Consider the following 16,330-nt stretch of genomic DNA (forward strand, 5'->3'; position numbering starts at 1 on the left):
GGGGCAAGGTCTGGGGTGTTATGGGGAGGAGGGAAGTGCTAGTGATGGAAATAGGGCATGGCTTTCTGAACCCACCCAGGTTCTCAGGGAAACTGAGCTTGAACTTCAGTGCTTGGTTAAGAGGAGCAAAGAGGAAACCAGGGCATTCCAGGAAAGCGGCATCAGACAGACCAGGAGGGGCTCCCTGGAGGCCTCAGCCCTCGAACAAGAGGCTGATGTCCATCAGATGTTGGCAGGCGTGGTCTGGGGTGTGGGGGAAGCTGCTTGGACTCGCCTTCACTTGCAGGGGCCACCTGACGAGCCCAAAGGAAACGATGTGTGTACGCCAGCACAGGGTCAGCCAGAACGCACCATGCTGGATCTGAAAAGAGAATAGCCGCCACTTACTGACGATCTGCTTGGGCTGGGCTGCAAGCTCAGAACCCTCCCGGCTCACTTAGCTCTCCTGTTCCCCTCCACAAGGAATTATGGCCTTTGTCTAGATGAGGAGACTGAAGCTGAGAAAGGTTGCAAGTCCAAGGTGGCAGAAAAGGTATTGGGATTGAAGTCTGACCTCCCAATCCCAGTCCATCTGCTCTGCTTACCTGCCTTTTTTGCAGAGAGTGGAGGGAGATGTGGATGCAGAAAGGCAAAAGGCCAAGGGGAAGTTGTGGGGAAAGCACCCTGGGGTTCCCTCCTGCTGCGACTCCAACGGGTAACAGCCTTCCCAGAGACAGCCTTCCAGGCAGAGCCCAGGACCGGCTTGTCCTTTGCGAGAAAGGAGCGTAGGGGCCACCTTCTGCGTCCTCCCCAGCGGACCTGCAGGCTGGCTCCTCCTCTTAGCCCCTTCCAGTCAAGCAGCCATTGACTTCCTGTCCTCTGAGATCCTCCCCTTGCTGGTTCCAATTGTGGTGGGAGGCAGAGAAGAACAGTGTGACCCCCAAACCTGAGCTCCTTGGGAACCCAGAGTTTGAAGACCAGCTTTTAGCGTGTGACTTTTGGTGAGTCCTTCGCACCTCCCTGGGCCCGAGTTTCCACCTGGGCGTGGAGGACGTCCATTCGCAGTCCCTCCTCTGGGCTGTGGAATCCTTTAGCGCTTGGCCCCTGGGTCAGCCCAAGAATCCAGCCAAGGGGTGGGGCCACCTGCTTGGCGGGTTTGCCTCCCCCCACCCCCGCCCCGACCCCCCTCTGGTCCCAAGCATAGTCTCCCCTCTCCCTTGTTGCGCGCAGCTCCCAGCAGCTGTTCCTCGGGCCCAGGCAGAGAGCCCGGCTTGGCGCGTCTCTGGCTGAGGCCGATGAGAGAAAACAGGTTAAAAGTTCAGCCCTTGTTCTCTCCAGGAAGAAAAATCTGTAGCATTCGGAGTGTGAAAAGGAACCCTTTTTTCAGCTCCAAAGCAGCACAATAGAACTTCCCTCCAATTTGCCATCAAAAGGACGCCCTTGGCACTGGACTCCACCGTCCCTGGCACCCTCCTCCCCCCGCCTCGCCAGCCCCCAGTGCAGAGGGACACAGTGACCGCAAACACGAGCCACAGGCGGTCATGGGGACACTGCCGCATCCTCTCTTGTCAGCCCACGAGTCTGCCTGAGGTCACCTCTGGCTCAACGCTTGCTTCTTTCCCACCCTCCCATCCGTACCGCCCCTGCCTGGTTCAAGACCTTGTTCCTCCCATTTCGACCTTGACAGCGACCTGGACGCTTCCCCCTGCCCCCACTCTCCTTGCCCTAGTTCATTCCACCCAGGCCATCAAATGAAATGTCTAGAAGTTTACGGGGTGGGAGGCAGGAGACCCTCACCTCCCACTCTGCCACCAACTCCTGGGTGATCTTTAGGAAGCCTCTTCCCCTCTCTGTGCCTCAGTTGCCCTATTTCCAAAATGGGACTGTTGGACTAGACCAGAGATAGGATCTCGGATGGTGGGTGGTGGTTTCCTGGAGCACTGTGGTGGGAAGGCCTGTGTAGTCTCAGAGTGTGGGCCTTGATTAGTGATGTCTGTGCTGGGCACAGGATGGGAGCTTCGCGCGGCAAGCATTGCCTCTCACTCACTCTCGCTCACCTAGGGGTGGTGGAAGTTCCAGCTGTGAGCCCCTAGGTCTATCCGCCTGCCCTCTGACAACTCTTTGTATTCACACCCCATCTCCACCACCAGGCTGTGAACTGCTCCCTTAGAAGGGCTTTGCTAGTCACCCTCAGGGTACCCGGTACAGTGCTTGGGTACATAATGTATCAGGATGTATTTGTGGATTGAATGCCCGAGCAATTTAAATCTACTCACTGCATCACAGTTCAGTTCAAAAAGCATTTTGAATCCCCTGTGGCAGGAAACAGGGGAGAGGGGAGGGGTGCTGAGCCCGATCTGGGGGTGAATGGAGATCTTTCTGGCCCTGTGGGTCTCCTTTGTCACTGACTATACGGTTCCTCCCTTCCAGCTAGAATAACGGGAAGCAAGTAGGGCTCAGCTGGTTCAGAAGCTGATCTGAGTTTTCTGAACCCCCAGAGGGCAGGTGATGGGCTGGCCCCACTGGACACGGTGTTCACCCCTGCCACCCCTCCATCCCCAGGGCCCTGTCCTTGGGACAGAGTTGGCTGAGCCTGGGGGAGGGGGCCCAGGGATGAGGACACGATGGAGAACTCCCATTTCCTGGAGAAAGGGGAATGGTATCTCGATGGGAAGCGTGGGGCAGATGGCAAAATGGGGATAACTGAGGCAGCTTGGCTGGGGCCCAAGGGTGGCCTCTGTAAGGCCAACGTTTCAGTTGGTGAGAATTTGATGCATGTGGAAAAGTAATTAGGACCCTCATTTTGAAGGAAAATTTTAAATTTATTGAGGACTCTCTGAAGCCCATCCAGGAGACCCCAGGTTAAGACCCTTCCCCAGTAAAGGAGCAAAGCAGGGGTGATAATATCTAGGTTGGAGGGATGTGGTTGGCTGAGAGGGTGGGGCATGACGGGGTGTTTAAGGGCTGGAGTTGGATTTAAGGGGTGGAGTCTAGAAGAAGAGACTCAGATGATTGGCTGGAGTGTGGGAGTGGGAGGGATCATGGAGTGAGAGGCAGGACTTGAAGGGAGGGTAGTCTACAGGGTCAGACCCAGTGACTGTTTGGAGTAAGGGAAGTAGGTGGCTGCTCTGTACAGACGGCCCTCAAGAGGGAGGTTCTTGGTGATTGACCTTACTTCACAGACAGCTCAGCAGTGACTCCGCTCTCTCCACAGAAACGCTGATGGACTCAACCACAGCGACGGCGGAGCTGGGCTGGATTGTGCATCCTCCGTCAGGGGTAAGTCGGTGGTCCTCAAACCCGGCCTAGTCTGCAGGATGCCTCTGGTTCTGCTGCAGGGCCTGGATGCCTTACCCTACCCCATTCGAGCCCTGTCCGCTCCTTCAGATCCCAGGACCTGGGCTCTCATTGCCCCACCCTACTGGTCCCCTACCATTGATGGAGTACCAGTTACCGTGACAACAGGCTGGATGCTTTTAGCTCTCGTCCTATGGAATTCTAAGAGTGAGGCTGAGAAGTGGGTACTCACAACCCCTGTTTTACGGACAGGGAAAGTGAATTGTCAGTTCCTGAGCATGCACTGGGTGCCATACTGTATCAAAGCACCTTTACACACATCATCTCCCGTCCTATGGGAAGGAATCACCTCCATTTTACAGATGAGGAAACTGAAGCTCAGAGAGCTATAGCCACCTGCCGGGGACCCTACAGCTAGTAAGTAAGGAGGGCTCAGGTTTGTAACCAAGGCTGTGACCTAGTCCTCTGGGTCCCCACCACACTAGATTCCACCTTCCTGAGCGCCTACCGTCACACTTGGGTCCGGTGGTCTGAGCCCACGTAGGCTATGAGCTTCCCAGGAACACACTCAGGCCCAGGGGCTTCCCTGGTGGTCCAGTGGTTAAGACTGTGCTTCCACCAAACACAGGTTCGGTCCCTGGTCCAGGACCTAAGATCCCACATACCCGCCCCACGCCACCCCCACCAAAAAAATCCAGCGCAGTTTGAGATTCCTCTTTCTTCTCACAACTACCAGCCCAGCAGTTACCTATAGTCTGTGGAGTGAGACCCCTGAAGAAAGGAAGAGAAGTCGCTCAGTCGTGTCTGACTCTCTGCAACCCCATGGACTGTAGCCCACCAGGCTCCTCTGTCCATGGGATTCTCCAGGCAAGAGTACTGGAGTGGATTGCCGTTTCCTTCTCCGGGGCATCTTCCTGACCCGGGGATGGAACCCGGGTCTCCCACCTTGCTTTAACCGCCCGAGCCACCAGGGAAGCCATTCCAACTCCGCCACTTACCAGCTGTGTGATTTGGGGGCCAGTTCCTTAACCTGCCTGAGCTTTAGTTTCCTCATCTATCAAATGGTGGTGATCATGTCTTCCTCATAGAACTGTTGTGAGGTTTTTCTGCAAAGTATCCAGCACAGCATGCCTGACGCAGAGTGGGCTCCCAGTGACAAGTGGCTATGGGAACTGTCGCCGCTGTCATCCTCATCGGCATCCTTTCTGATATTGCTCCCTCCTCGCCCTCCTGGTCTCCGGCGGGGGCTCGGGGCTCCCCCAGCCCACCCCTGCCCCTCCCCCCATCCCAGCTCCTCCATGGGGACTCAGCTGCTACCCCAAGGAACTGCGTCCTCCGCTACCCCCCTCAGGCCTGTGTTCTCAATAGGCAGGGCCCCAGGGTCAGGCCTCTTTCTGTGGCTCTTTCTTGTCACCAATTTTCCATCTGCGAAGGCGGCTGGGCCCACAGCCCCACCCTGCCAGTAATGAGGCCAGGCTGGGCTGCAGGGCCCCCGGACGCAATTATTTGGGGTGTTTAGGCTGCAGGGCCTCCGCATGTTAATTAGAGAGAGGGGAGAAAGGCAGAGTGCTCTAATTAAGTGCTCTAATTAAGTTCTGAAGAAGAGCAGTGATTGTAACAAGGGGCTGACTTTGTCACATGGTGCCACCAAAAAAAAAAAAAATTAAATGCAACATAGGGAGCTTCAGAGCCGCCATTGAAGCAGTGGCTGGGCCGCTCAGCCTTGCTCACACACACCCGCCCTTCACAGCATCCACAGCCGCCGCCCCGCCCCATGCAGGCTGGGCCCGGAGAATCTGAGGGAGGCAGAAAGACAAAGAGCACCCACGCGAGGGTGACACCTCTCCGACCGCTCACCCTCCCCCCGACAGTCGCTTCTGAATAGAGGCCCAGAGGGGGCCAGTGACTTGCCTAAGGTCACACACATCAAGTTAACAGAGCTGGGACAAAGCCCACTGCTGGGTCCTCGTGTTTCGAGGTAGGGTGGACAAGCTTGGGTATGGGTCTGAGTCTGGGTCTGTGTGGCCTGGGGTCAAGTGCCAGTGTGTGACTGCACTTCTCTGGTCTCTACTTACTGATCTGTAAAATGGGGATAACCACGCTTCCCACATGTGAAAATCATGACAAAGAAATGAGATCCTATTACAGCGCGGGTTCACCCTGTTTGTTGGGGCCCTTCTTTGGGCCTGCCCCAGGTGAAGCCAGCCCAGCACCAAAGAGGGGCACAGGAGAAGGAGGGATCGGGGAGCTGATCACAGTGTGCTCTCGGACCCCCTGGGGGAGACCAGACCAAGAGGGGTTGGGTGTGCCTGGCACTCCTTCAGGCAGGTTGTCCCCAAAGCCCAAGGGAGAATTGGTGAACCTGGACACGGCGGCCAGAGGGAGACTCCACTACAGGAGGTTCCGGAAGGCTGGATAGAGAAGTGAGAGGTGCCCGAGGGGGCGTGAAAGGGTGAGCAAAGGCTCAGGCTGCGAGTGAGCCTGGCTCTTGAGTGTCTGTGCGTGGACCACGGTCTGTGCCGTTCCGTTCCCAGCTTTCCACGGCCCTGCCAAGCCCCCTGCAGCAGTGGGAGTGGGGAGCTCACAGCTGGGTGGGTGAGCGCCCAGGCCGGGGCCTGGTGAGGTGCACTGACCCCAGGCAGGAAGGCAGGGAGGTCTCCCTCCAGTCTCCGTATTAGCTACTCTCGGGAAAGGCCTCGTGTTTCTGTCATGGGGGTGAGGGCTCATCGTCCATTGGACTGAGGGTCCCCAAGGGCAAGGGCTGTGTCTACCCGGTCAGACAGGGAGCCCCAGGCAGACGGCAGCCCTGTCTCCTCCATCAGACTGGGCGCTCCTTGAGCACATCCTTCGTGTGCTTTCAGACCCGGTGAGGCTCTCCCTGGTTTCCGTTCCATGGGGAGCTTCCCAGGAATGGTGGGTGGAGGGCGGCGGGGGCGTGACTTCTTTATCAGATTAGTTATCCCTGGGGGTAAGGGTCACATCTCCCGTGTGGATTAGGGGAATACCACCAAGAGCAGGGCGTGTGCAGAGAGCGGGGAATTCCTCAGGGCCAGAGCCAAGTCTCCCGCTCAATTTGGGGTTTCTCTGATGGTAGGTATCGTGTCTGCATCATCAAACTGGAAGATCCCTTAGGTAGAGTCTGTGCCTGCCCCCCGTGAGAGGAGGAGGCCCATGACGGTAGGTGTCATGCCCACCGCCTTCTCAGCTGGAGGATTCCCTAAGGAAGAGTCTGTGCCCCCACTGCTTAGGGTGCTCCCTGGGGCTCAGCCCCTACCTGCCCCACCTGACTGGCGTTTCACCCGCAGTGGGAAGAGGTGAGCGGCTACGATGAGAACATGAACACGATCCGCACGTACCAGGTGTGCAATGTGTTTGAGTCAAGCCAGAATAACTGGCTACGGACCAAGTTCATCCGGCGCCGGGGCGCCCATCGCATCCACGTGGAGATGAAGTTCTCCGTGCGTGACTGCAGTAGCATCCCCAGCGTGCCCGGCTCCTGCAAGGAGACCTTCAACCTCTATTATTATGAGGCTGACTTCGACTCGGCCACCAAGACCTTCCCCACCTGGATGGAGAACCCGTGGGTGAAGGTGGACACCATTGCCGCTGACGAGAGCTTCTCCCAGGTGGACCTGGGGGGCCGGGTCATGAAGATCAACACCGAGGTGCGGAGTTTCGGGCCCGTGTCCCGCAGTGGCTTCTACCTGGCCTTCCAGGACTACGGCGGCTGCATGTCCCTCATTGCCGTGCGCGTCTTCTACCGCAAGTGCCCCCGCATCATCCAGAACGGCGCCGTCTTCCAGGAGACGCTGTCGGGGGCGGAGAGCACGTCGCTGGTGGCCGCCCGGGGCAGCTGCATCGCCAACGCGGAGGAGGTGGACGTGCCCATCAAGCTCTACTGCAATGGGGACGGCGAGTGGCTGGTGCCCATTGGGCGCTGCATGTGCAAGGCGGGCTTCGAGGCCGTGGAGAATGGCACGGTCTGCCGAGGTAAGGGCCGCAGCGGGATGGGTGCCCCCTGCAAGCGCGTGGCATTGGTACTGGCTGCAGCCTTGAGCCTGGCTGCTGGGAGGGCAGGCTGGTCTGGGCAGGGGCCTGGAGCTGACTGGGAGGCCCTCTGCAGCCGGAATTTCCAGATCTATAGCCGTGGTTCAGCTTCTTGGAGGGAGGCGTTGAACAGCGCTTCATGAATGGTGGTGTGTGCAGATACTACAGGGGGTGCGCCCGCTGATTTTCGTTGGTATGAGGATAAACGTTTCTCCTTTTAACTATTATGTGTAATGATAGCAAGTGGTACTTTGTTTCTTCATTCACAAAAGTGACGTGGTTTCCTTTTTAAGAAAATGTGTATGCCGTAGTAAATAACATCAATAAGATAATATTCTTTGAACTTTTGTTGTGTTGGTCAGTATAGGCCAAGCCATGCTGAAGTGACAAAACAGTAAAAGTTTATATTGCACTTAATGCTACATGACCATCACGAGTCAGCTTGGGAAAATGTGTTGAGTCCTCATAAATGATATTTATAAGTTCACAGTCATTGAGCTTTTGCTGTATCAGTCAGTATAGGCCAAGCCATGCTGAAGTAACAAAACAATAAATGTTTATTTCGCACTTAATGCTGCATGTCCATCATGAGTCAGCTTGGGATTCCTCCCTATGGGAGCCAAGCAGATGGAGGAGCCACTCTGGAATGTTGTGATCACCAGGCAGAAGGAAGGAGCAAGTGTGACAGATTGTATATGGGCTCTAAAGCATCCCCCACCCCCCAGAATGGCTCATACGTCATGCCTATGCACATTTCAGTGGCCAAGGCAGGTAATGGGATTACTTCCAATTCAAAGAGATGGGAAAGTGCAGCCCCACTGCAAGCTATTTTTACTGTGTGCCAAGCATTTTGTGTGTCTAACTCTTTTAATCCTCACAAGAACCCTGTGAAGGACCATGCCATCTTTTAGGAAGAAGTCGCAGCTCAGAGAGTTCATACAGTGAGTGGGTGAAGGTGACCTGGGGGCTTACCAGGTCGTGTGATTCCAAACCACCCTTTTAACCACTGTGCCCCTTAAGTTAATTAAAGGAAAAAAGTAAACAATAGTACAGGTGGTATTTGATGACAGCCAAGAGTCACAAAGCTGCTTTACAAATATGAGAAGTTGCAAGAGGTACATGGTGGTGAGAAGCCTATAAAGGTCGACAGAGCTGAGTTCAAATCCCAGCCCTGCCTGTTACCAGCTGGATATCTTGAACCAAGTGTGAAACCCTCTCTCATAGGATAGTTGTGAGGATTCAAGACATCAAAACATGTGAAACACATATAATGGCTTCTGGTATACAGTAAAAACCTAATAAATGTTAATGAGATGCTACATGTGAAGCCCAGCATGGCACAGATCCTCTGCACGGGGAGCTGTGGTGGCCGATGGTGATGGTATAGGAGACTGGAAGCCTGCTTCTGCCAGTTCCTCTTACCCTCCCGATTGGAACTGAATCCTGGAGTGTTCCAAATGCTAGTCCAGGAGCCTTGAAAGCCAGTTAAAATTGAGCCTGGGGAAGCTACAGTGATCCTCACCTTTATGAAATTCTATCACATCCACCATCTCCACGACACCTCCCTCCAGCCCTCGGAGGAAGCAGGTTAAAGATCCCTGGGAGGAGCAGAGGGTGTGTGAGAGACAGGAGCAGTGGCCTTTGGGGAAGCTGCTGCAGTGATCTTAGGAGATGGTGACGCCTGGACTGGGCATCCCCAGTGCTGGGGAAGAGGTGGGGTACAGTCAGGGGGTGTTTTGGCAGTGAACCGATGAGACGTGAAGACAAGTTAGAAAGGGAGCAGCGAGAGGACTCAGAGGGAACCAGAAATTCCAGTTTACAGAGCCTTGGTGATCTTGGGAAAGAAATGGGGAGAAGGGGAGAAAAAGCTGATTTCTTGGGGAAGACACATCTGGTTTTGTATACTTGACTGTGAAAATGCTCCACCTTGGGAGATGGCGGGGGTGAGACAGGCCGTGGGGAACAGAATCAGTCCCTCACTGTTCACCGGTTATTCACTCACCCAGCCTTCCCCGCCCCTCCTCTGGGTGTCAGACCTTGTGCTGGGCACCAGGTAAGACGGAAGAATCCAGCTGTGGCCTTGCCTTCTAGGAGCTCATGGTCTAGCAGAGGAGACCAACTGTAAATGAACAAGAGTGAGAATGTGTCAGATTTGTTTTAATAGGAATGGTCCAGGCCATGATGGGCCCCCAAAAAGGGAGGGCTTCTGAGAGGGGGTGGCATCAGAGCTGAGTCTTGGGAGAGGGAGGCATTGACCAGGTGGCCCAGGCCTTCTGGAGGTTGGATTGGCATAAGCAAAGGCCTGGAGACATGAATCAGTGTGGCTTATTAGAGGGACTGGTCAGTTGTTTGGTGTGGCTCAGGGCACAAGGAGGGAGGTAAAAAGAACCATGATTGGAGGGGTGCCTAGATGAGGAGGTGTATTAGTTATCTCTTGCTGCATATTTAGCAGCTCAAAACAGAAAGCACGTATTATCTCGCAGTTTCTTAGGGTCAGGAATCAGGCATGGATGGCTTGATGGATGGGCGCCTCTCGCTCAGGGTCTCTCCTGAGGTTGCATCTGGAGGTTTGACCAGGGAAGGATCTGCTTCCACGTTCCTACACATGGTTGTTGGCAGGCCTCAGTCCCTCCCACATGGGCCTCTCGCATGTGCAGCGGCTTCCCCAGAGTATGAAAGAGAGAGTACCCAAGACAGAAGCCACAATCTTTTGATCCTCTCGTTTTCAGAAGGGACGTCTCATTACCTCTCCCATGTTCTCTTCATTAAAACTGAGTCACCCGATTCTGTCCTTGCTTCCGGGGAGGGAATTACATGGGGGTGTGAATGCCAGGAGGTAGGGTCACGGGGACCATGGCGGAGGTTGCCTGTCACAGGATCAGAGTCTGGGCTGCTTCTTGCAAGTACTGGGGGCTCGAGGTAATACAAGGGCAGGGTGTGTCCGGGGCTGGCTTCCCCTCTACCCCCCACCCCCAGACCAGGCCCAGCCTAGCCCCGCCGGCTGCTGGGCGTGAGTGGAGGCCAGTCAGGGTGTGATTAATGAGCTCGGGGAGCCAGAAGGACACCAGCTGCCGCCGTGGCCTGTGTTCAGCCACCCAGATGTGGGGCTGCTCCAGTCCAAGCCCCAGAGGCGCTGGCCCCGCCAGCCCGGGACGTGTCGGAGTGGTAATTAGAGCTCACATCCGAGTGGTCGGCAGAATGCTCTCCCATCTCCAGCTCAGGGATCCTCCACCTTTTCTGTGCCTCCCTCCAGAGCCACTGGCAAGTCTATTAAAATGCAGATTCCTGGGTCTGGTGCAAACCTCATCCCAAGGCTGGTTCTGTGCCTCGGAGGTGACGCCAAGAATCGGCACTTTTTTAAACAAGCAGCCCTGATGCTTCTCTAACAGGACTCTTAGCTCAGACACACGATGTGTTAACACATCCTTGGCCAGACCAAGCAGGATTCAAGGCCAGGCAATGACCACAGGCTCAGGCCCACCACCACCCCAGGGAGCATCCACCCTAAAGGGTGGGAGGGGACATTAGCAAAATCTCTGGGAGGGTGTGGTTTGGAAAGATCCATTTAATATTGAAGCATAATTTGATGGGAAAATAATCTATTGCTTTCTCAAAGAAATACAAGTTTAGAGAAAACTTGGCAGAGGAGGTGAGTAGGTGAGTCCTCTTGGGGCGTGGCAGCGATCCCAGGGGTGGGCCATGGTGAATAATGATGGACTGGCTATTCTAATGCACTCAGTGGTTGCTGAAACTATGGGCTAAATCAGACCAGCTTGCTCTGGAGCCTATTGTGTGCAGGGCACAGTGGGGAGGGCAGGGGAGGGGCCAAGTTAACCCCTCAACCAGCATGTCCTGGGTATCCTCTGTGCACCAGTTAGCCTTCTAAGAAGTATTTGTTGAGTACCTTCTATGAGCCAGGCATGTGCCAATCCTAGGAAACATCAAAGTGAACAAGAGTGCACATTCTCTGCCCTCCCAGAGTTTTTGGTCCAGGTGGGTGGATAGAGGAAGATGGAGGAAATAAAGTAAATAAACAAGTAAATAATTACAAACTGTGAGGAGTGAAAAGAAAAATATAGGGTGTAACAATAGAGATCAAAAGGAGAATCTGCTTTAGGTGATTCAGAGAAGGCTTCTTGGAAGAGGTGTCATTCGAGCTGACTAGGGCTGACCTGAAATGGTTGGAAGAGAGTGCCTGAGACTCACGGTTTGGCCTCAAGTGGCTCCTGGGTGAGCAGAAGATTCAGACACAAAAGAACAAGGCAAAAAAAAAAAAAACAACAACAAGGCAGAGCATGTTCCTTCCAGAAATGAGATCTGTCCAGGCCAAGTACTTTGACAGAAGAAGGCTGTCTTTTCTGATGGGGCATCTGGGAGGGCTTCAAGGAGGAGGTGGCATTTGAAGTAGGCCTTCAAGAGTGAGTAGGATTTGGATGGGTGAAGGGAGGGGAGGAACTCATGGTCAAGAAGCCTCATGAACAAAGGCCTGTGGTGTGACAGTACAGGGCATGTTTGGTGGGTGTCCAGTACCCTACTGGGAGTAGGGCTGGGGCACGGCTTTCTCCTCTTGATTCATCTATTCATGGTTCGCTGAGTACCCAATCTGAGCCTACACTGGCCATAGAGATTCGGGGTGGGAGACTCTGGGGACTGTCTGCAGAAGACCTCTGCCTTCTCCCCCTACCCCAATCCCCAGCCCCTTTGGTAGCACAGTCCCCACTGGGGCTTGCCACCAGCGGATCTGCTAGGGCCGGGGTTCGTGGGGCAGGAGGGTGGCCCGGGAATCCACCCCCCCTAACCTCTGCAGCAGCTGCTCCACCCAAGCCCTGAGTCTGTTCGCCTGACTCTTTCCAGATGTTGACGGGGTTGATTGGGAACGTGTCCTGGCCTCAGTTTCTCCAAGTGTTATCTTGGCCTTGGCCTCTCCTTCCCTAATGAAACTCCTACTTGCCCCTCCCTGCCCATGCGTGGGCACCCCACCCCTCCAGCCCAGAAACTACTGGGGACCCTGCCCTTCTCTCTCTCAATGGCAGATGTACGTCTTGAAGGGGTCCGGAGGGAGTTCCACAGTGAGTGTGATCTCTGTGATGCTCTCAGGGTGTAATGGGATTTTTAATATTTAGCTTGGACAGGGAGAGGGGCTGTGAGCCAGCGGGTTAGAGGGGTGAGGGGGCGGCCAGGTGGTGGGGGTGGGGATGGTCGCACGCACATGTTGATCAGCTGGCTCCAGCTCAGACTTCCCAGCTCCCGGCTGCCCCGGGCTTCCCCTCCCAGCCTCCCCCTGCCCTGCTTGGCTGCCTCTGGCCCTGCTCTCTCCCCCACCCATGGCCTCCCCTTGACCTTGGTCTTGGAGACCTGGTTTCAAACCCCAGTTCTGCCTCTTGCTAGCTGTGTGACCTTGGGCAAGCCATAGACCCTCTCCTGATGTTTGTTTTCTCATCTGCAAAACAGAATAAACAGATGGACTGCTGTGCAGAGTAAATGAGAAAATACCTAGAAAAGTGTCAGAAAAATAAGGACTTTTACAAACTTGCCTGTGAGGTTGTTTTTTTTTCTCCCAATGAGTTTTTATTTTGAGGAAAAAATAACTTTTCCTTATCAGAAAAGCAGTACAGGTTATTTGCAGAATCTTTAGAAATTACTGATAAGCCAAAAGGAGCAAATTAAAATATCACAGAGAGTAACCACTGTTAACAGACTGATGTGGATCCTTCGAGGTGTATTTATGTGTATTTACACATATTGATTTTTTTAAAAGAAAAAATAGATTCCTTCTGGGAATACATGAGGATTTTTGACTTACTAATATCTTGTGGGCATTTTTCCATGTCATGTTGGATCATGTGGGAAGGCTCTTAGAATTCCATAGGCTATCTGTACCATAATTCTTTTACCAATCCTCTGGTGATCCACATGTAGATTGCTTAGTTTTTCACTATCTTAAATGCTGAGATGAATTTCATGGTCCCTCTGCCTTTCTGCACTGCTCCTGATATTTGTGTAGGATATGTCTCCAGGCGTGGAATTGTGGGGTCAAAGGATATGTACTTTTTTTTTTTAGAGCTTTTGGCACGCATTGCCAGATTGCCCTCCAGAAACACTGGGCTGAGGTTACCCTCCTGGCAGCAGCCTTCAGGAGTGTCTGTTTCCCCACATACTCACCAGCATGGGATATTCTGCCTGTGGCTTTATTTTCTGTTTTACTTCTAGAATCCTGTGCTTCCCCAGCCAAGGTAGGGAGAGGCCGGGGCCAGAGATCCTCTCTAGGCCCTCAGAGCTGGAGCCTGGGCCACCCCCAGGGTGGCCTCCTTCCCACCCTGCTCTCAGCTCCAGCCCTTCCCACAGAGGCTGGACCAGTGGCCCAGCTGTGTCTGGTGAGTCTGTGGGGGTGGGGTGCGGTCAGTCTCGGGGTGAAGAGGAGGGAGGCGTCCAGCTGGCAAGGCCTGTGCTGGGAAAGGAGTGTGAGTGTTGGAATGCTGGGTGGGAGGAAAAGCCCAGACCCCCTCCCCCCCTCCCCCCCACGGAAAGTTCTGCAGCATCTCTTCAAGGGCAGGGTGGAGACACCCAGCTTGGGGAGGGGGAAGGGTCATAGATAACCCCTCCAGACCCCAGACTCAGGCCAGGGCTGAGACCACACACACCAGCCTTTGGGGAAGGGGATTGGATGGGAATCCTGGCCAATACACTCAGGCTATTCAAGTCTTTGCTTTTAAAAATTAGAAGTACCTCCCACTCCCCACATCCCCTTTCCTCTATGCTCTCAAAGCATCTATTTTTATTCATGACTATTCATCCATCTCTCCAACCACTGATCTACCTGTTTATCTATCTACCCAGCCAGCCATCATCCATTCACTGAACTCCAGTTTTCTGATTTTTTTGCTTCTTGGAGAGTCTTCGTATAGACGACCAAGAAGCTAACACACAGTAAATCACACTCCCCAGGTACCTACTGTGTGCCAGTCCCTGGATCAGGTGTAGGGACTGCAGACATGAGGAAGGCCCTTTTTACCCTCCTAGCATTTCTGGTCTGGTATAGGGGAGATGGCTCCATCTGTAACTATAGCCTTGGGGTACTCTGGAGGAAGTCAGGAGACAGCTTGGGGGGCTTCCTGGAGGAGGAGCCATTTTCCCAGGGCTTTGGAGAATAGGAGGAGTTGGGGGCAGAAATTAGTCCAGAAAAAAGATAGTCAGAAATGATACTGATTTTTTTTTTTTAAACCCTGGTCTCTTGCTGACCCTCAGCCTTCTAGGGGACAGAGGGCATGGGAGAAGTATTCTTAGCCAAGGGAGAAGGGCAGAGGGGCTGCCAGCACTTTAGTTTCACTCTGTCCAAGGGCTGAATGAGGCAGAGGCTGAAAGGAGTCCGGAGGACTGGAGAAGGCCAGAGCTGAGGGTGAAAGGTACTTCCGGTGTGCCCAGCTCTGTGCTATGTGCTGGGTTCTGTTGTCTTATTGAATCTTCGGTTGGTAAGATGAGCTCCATTTGCAAATGAGACTGAGGTCCAGAGAGGCTCGGCAAGTCTTCCAAGGCCACACAGCCAGCAGCAAGCAGCAGAGGCAGACTGTGAACCCAGCTTCCTCCAGTTTGCTGGGACAACTGATTACCCGGGAGTGGGCGGACCTCTGGAGGTACCTCTGCCCTGCCCACCTCCTGGTTACCCAGGGGCCTCTGAGATGGCAGAAGTAAAAAGAGTTTGACAGATAACCAGCTTGGGGGTGATGGGGTGGGGGAGTCACGCGTGAGATTGTAAGACCTCATAGGAAAGAGGGAGCAGCTGAGGGGCTTCCGAGGGGAAGAGGGAAACTCGTGGCTGGGCCGTGGAGGGCGAGTTGCTTTCGTATCAAGAGGTGTTAGCTGGATGGAGCACGCTCCCAGGGCAGAGGCTCAGGGGTGGGGAAGCCCCCATGGGCCTCCTCTCTTCATGCCGAGCCATGAAAGGGGCGCACCCACCCCAGTTAACCTCTGGCCAGAGAGAAGGGGCCCCCCACCGCCAGCCCCCACACAGCATTAACCAGGTGCTTGTGTCGTCTGCCTTCCTGCCCATCACCTTCTGGAATCCCCCCATCAGATTAGGAAAGAGACCGAGGGCCAGCCACCCCACCCCCTCGTAGGTGGCCAAGGCAGGTGTGCACTCTTGTGCTTCCTACTTCTGATACCCTCTGCTTCTTGGAGGTGTCAGAAAGGCTTGCGAGGGACTCCACTGGTGGTCCAGTGGCTAAGACGCCGCACTCCCAATGCAGGGGTCCCCGAGGTTCCATCTCTGGTCAGGGAACTAGATCCCACATGCCGCAACTAAAACATCCTGTATATGCCGCAACAAAGAGCGAAGCTCCCGAGTGTTGCAGCTAAGACCCAACACATCCAAGGATCTCCTATGGACCAAGCAGCTCCCTACGGAGGGTCTCACCGACTCCCCGTCACAGGTTTAGCATCCTCACCCCTGTTTTACTGAAGAAGAAACTGAGGCTCAGAGAGGTGAAGAAACTTGTCCACGGAGACACAGGAAGGGGTAGGATTTGAACCCAGGTCATCTGACCCTGGAGCCCCAGCACTGCCCTCTCTCAGCCCCAGACTGACCTGGGACCCCGACGGCATCAGGTTGACGGCTTTGGTCGCAGGCTGCCTCCAGAACACTCCGGCAGGACCATAAACAGCTGGGGGAAGTTCCCCTCCCTCCAGCGGCTGCCTTTTCATCTGGCTGGGCTTCGGGATCTGGCGAGAGGAGCCCGTTTATTGAGGAAGTTTATGCATTTAACAGTTTAAGCCTTTCTAAGCCTGTGGTACAACAGGATTTCGGAGCCGTTAACAATTCTGTGTGGTTAAGAGATTTTCATTGCTCTGCGGCAGCTGGCTCGGGCCCCACAGGCCCCGTTCTGGCCTCTACCCGTTGCCCTGCTGGGGCACCTCCTCCCTGGGGCCCTTTGTCCTCAGCCCCCATCCTGCTGTTTCTCCCGGCTCCCCTCATTCCTAGTGCCTAGGGATGAACTTTGACCTCAGAGGGGAA

At 54.5% G+C, this 16,330-nt stretch overlaps 1 protein-coding gene across 2 annotated transcripts in view; it reads left to right on the forward strand.

The window, feature by feature from the left end:
* The window catches only part of EPHB2 (EPH receptor B2), a 213,240-nt gene that overhangs the window by 70,629 nt on the left and 126,281 nt on the right, over positions 1-16,330 (forward strand). For both annotated transcript variants that reach the window (XM_043444771.1, XM_043444772.1), the window contains exons 2-3: positions 3,194-3,258; positions 6,582-7,266. In XM_043444771.1, coding sequence (XP_043300706.1) covers positions 3,194-3,258; positions 6,582-7,266 — 750 coding nt within the window. The remainder of the gene's footprint in view (positions 1-3,193; positions 3,259-6,581; positions 7,267-16,330) is intronic.

Source organism: Cervus canadensis, chromosome 24 (genome assembly GCF_019320065.1).
Source record: "Cervus canadensis isolate Bull #8, Minnesota chromosome 24, ASM1932006v1, whole genome shotgun sequence".
Lineage (NCBI taxonomy): Eukaryota > Metazoa > Chordata > Mammalia > Artiodactyla > Cervidae > Cervus > Cervus canadensis.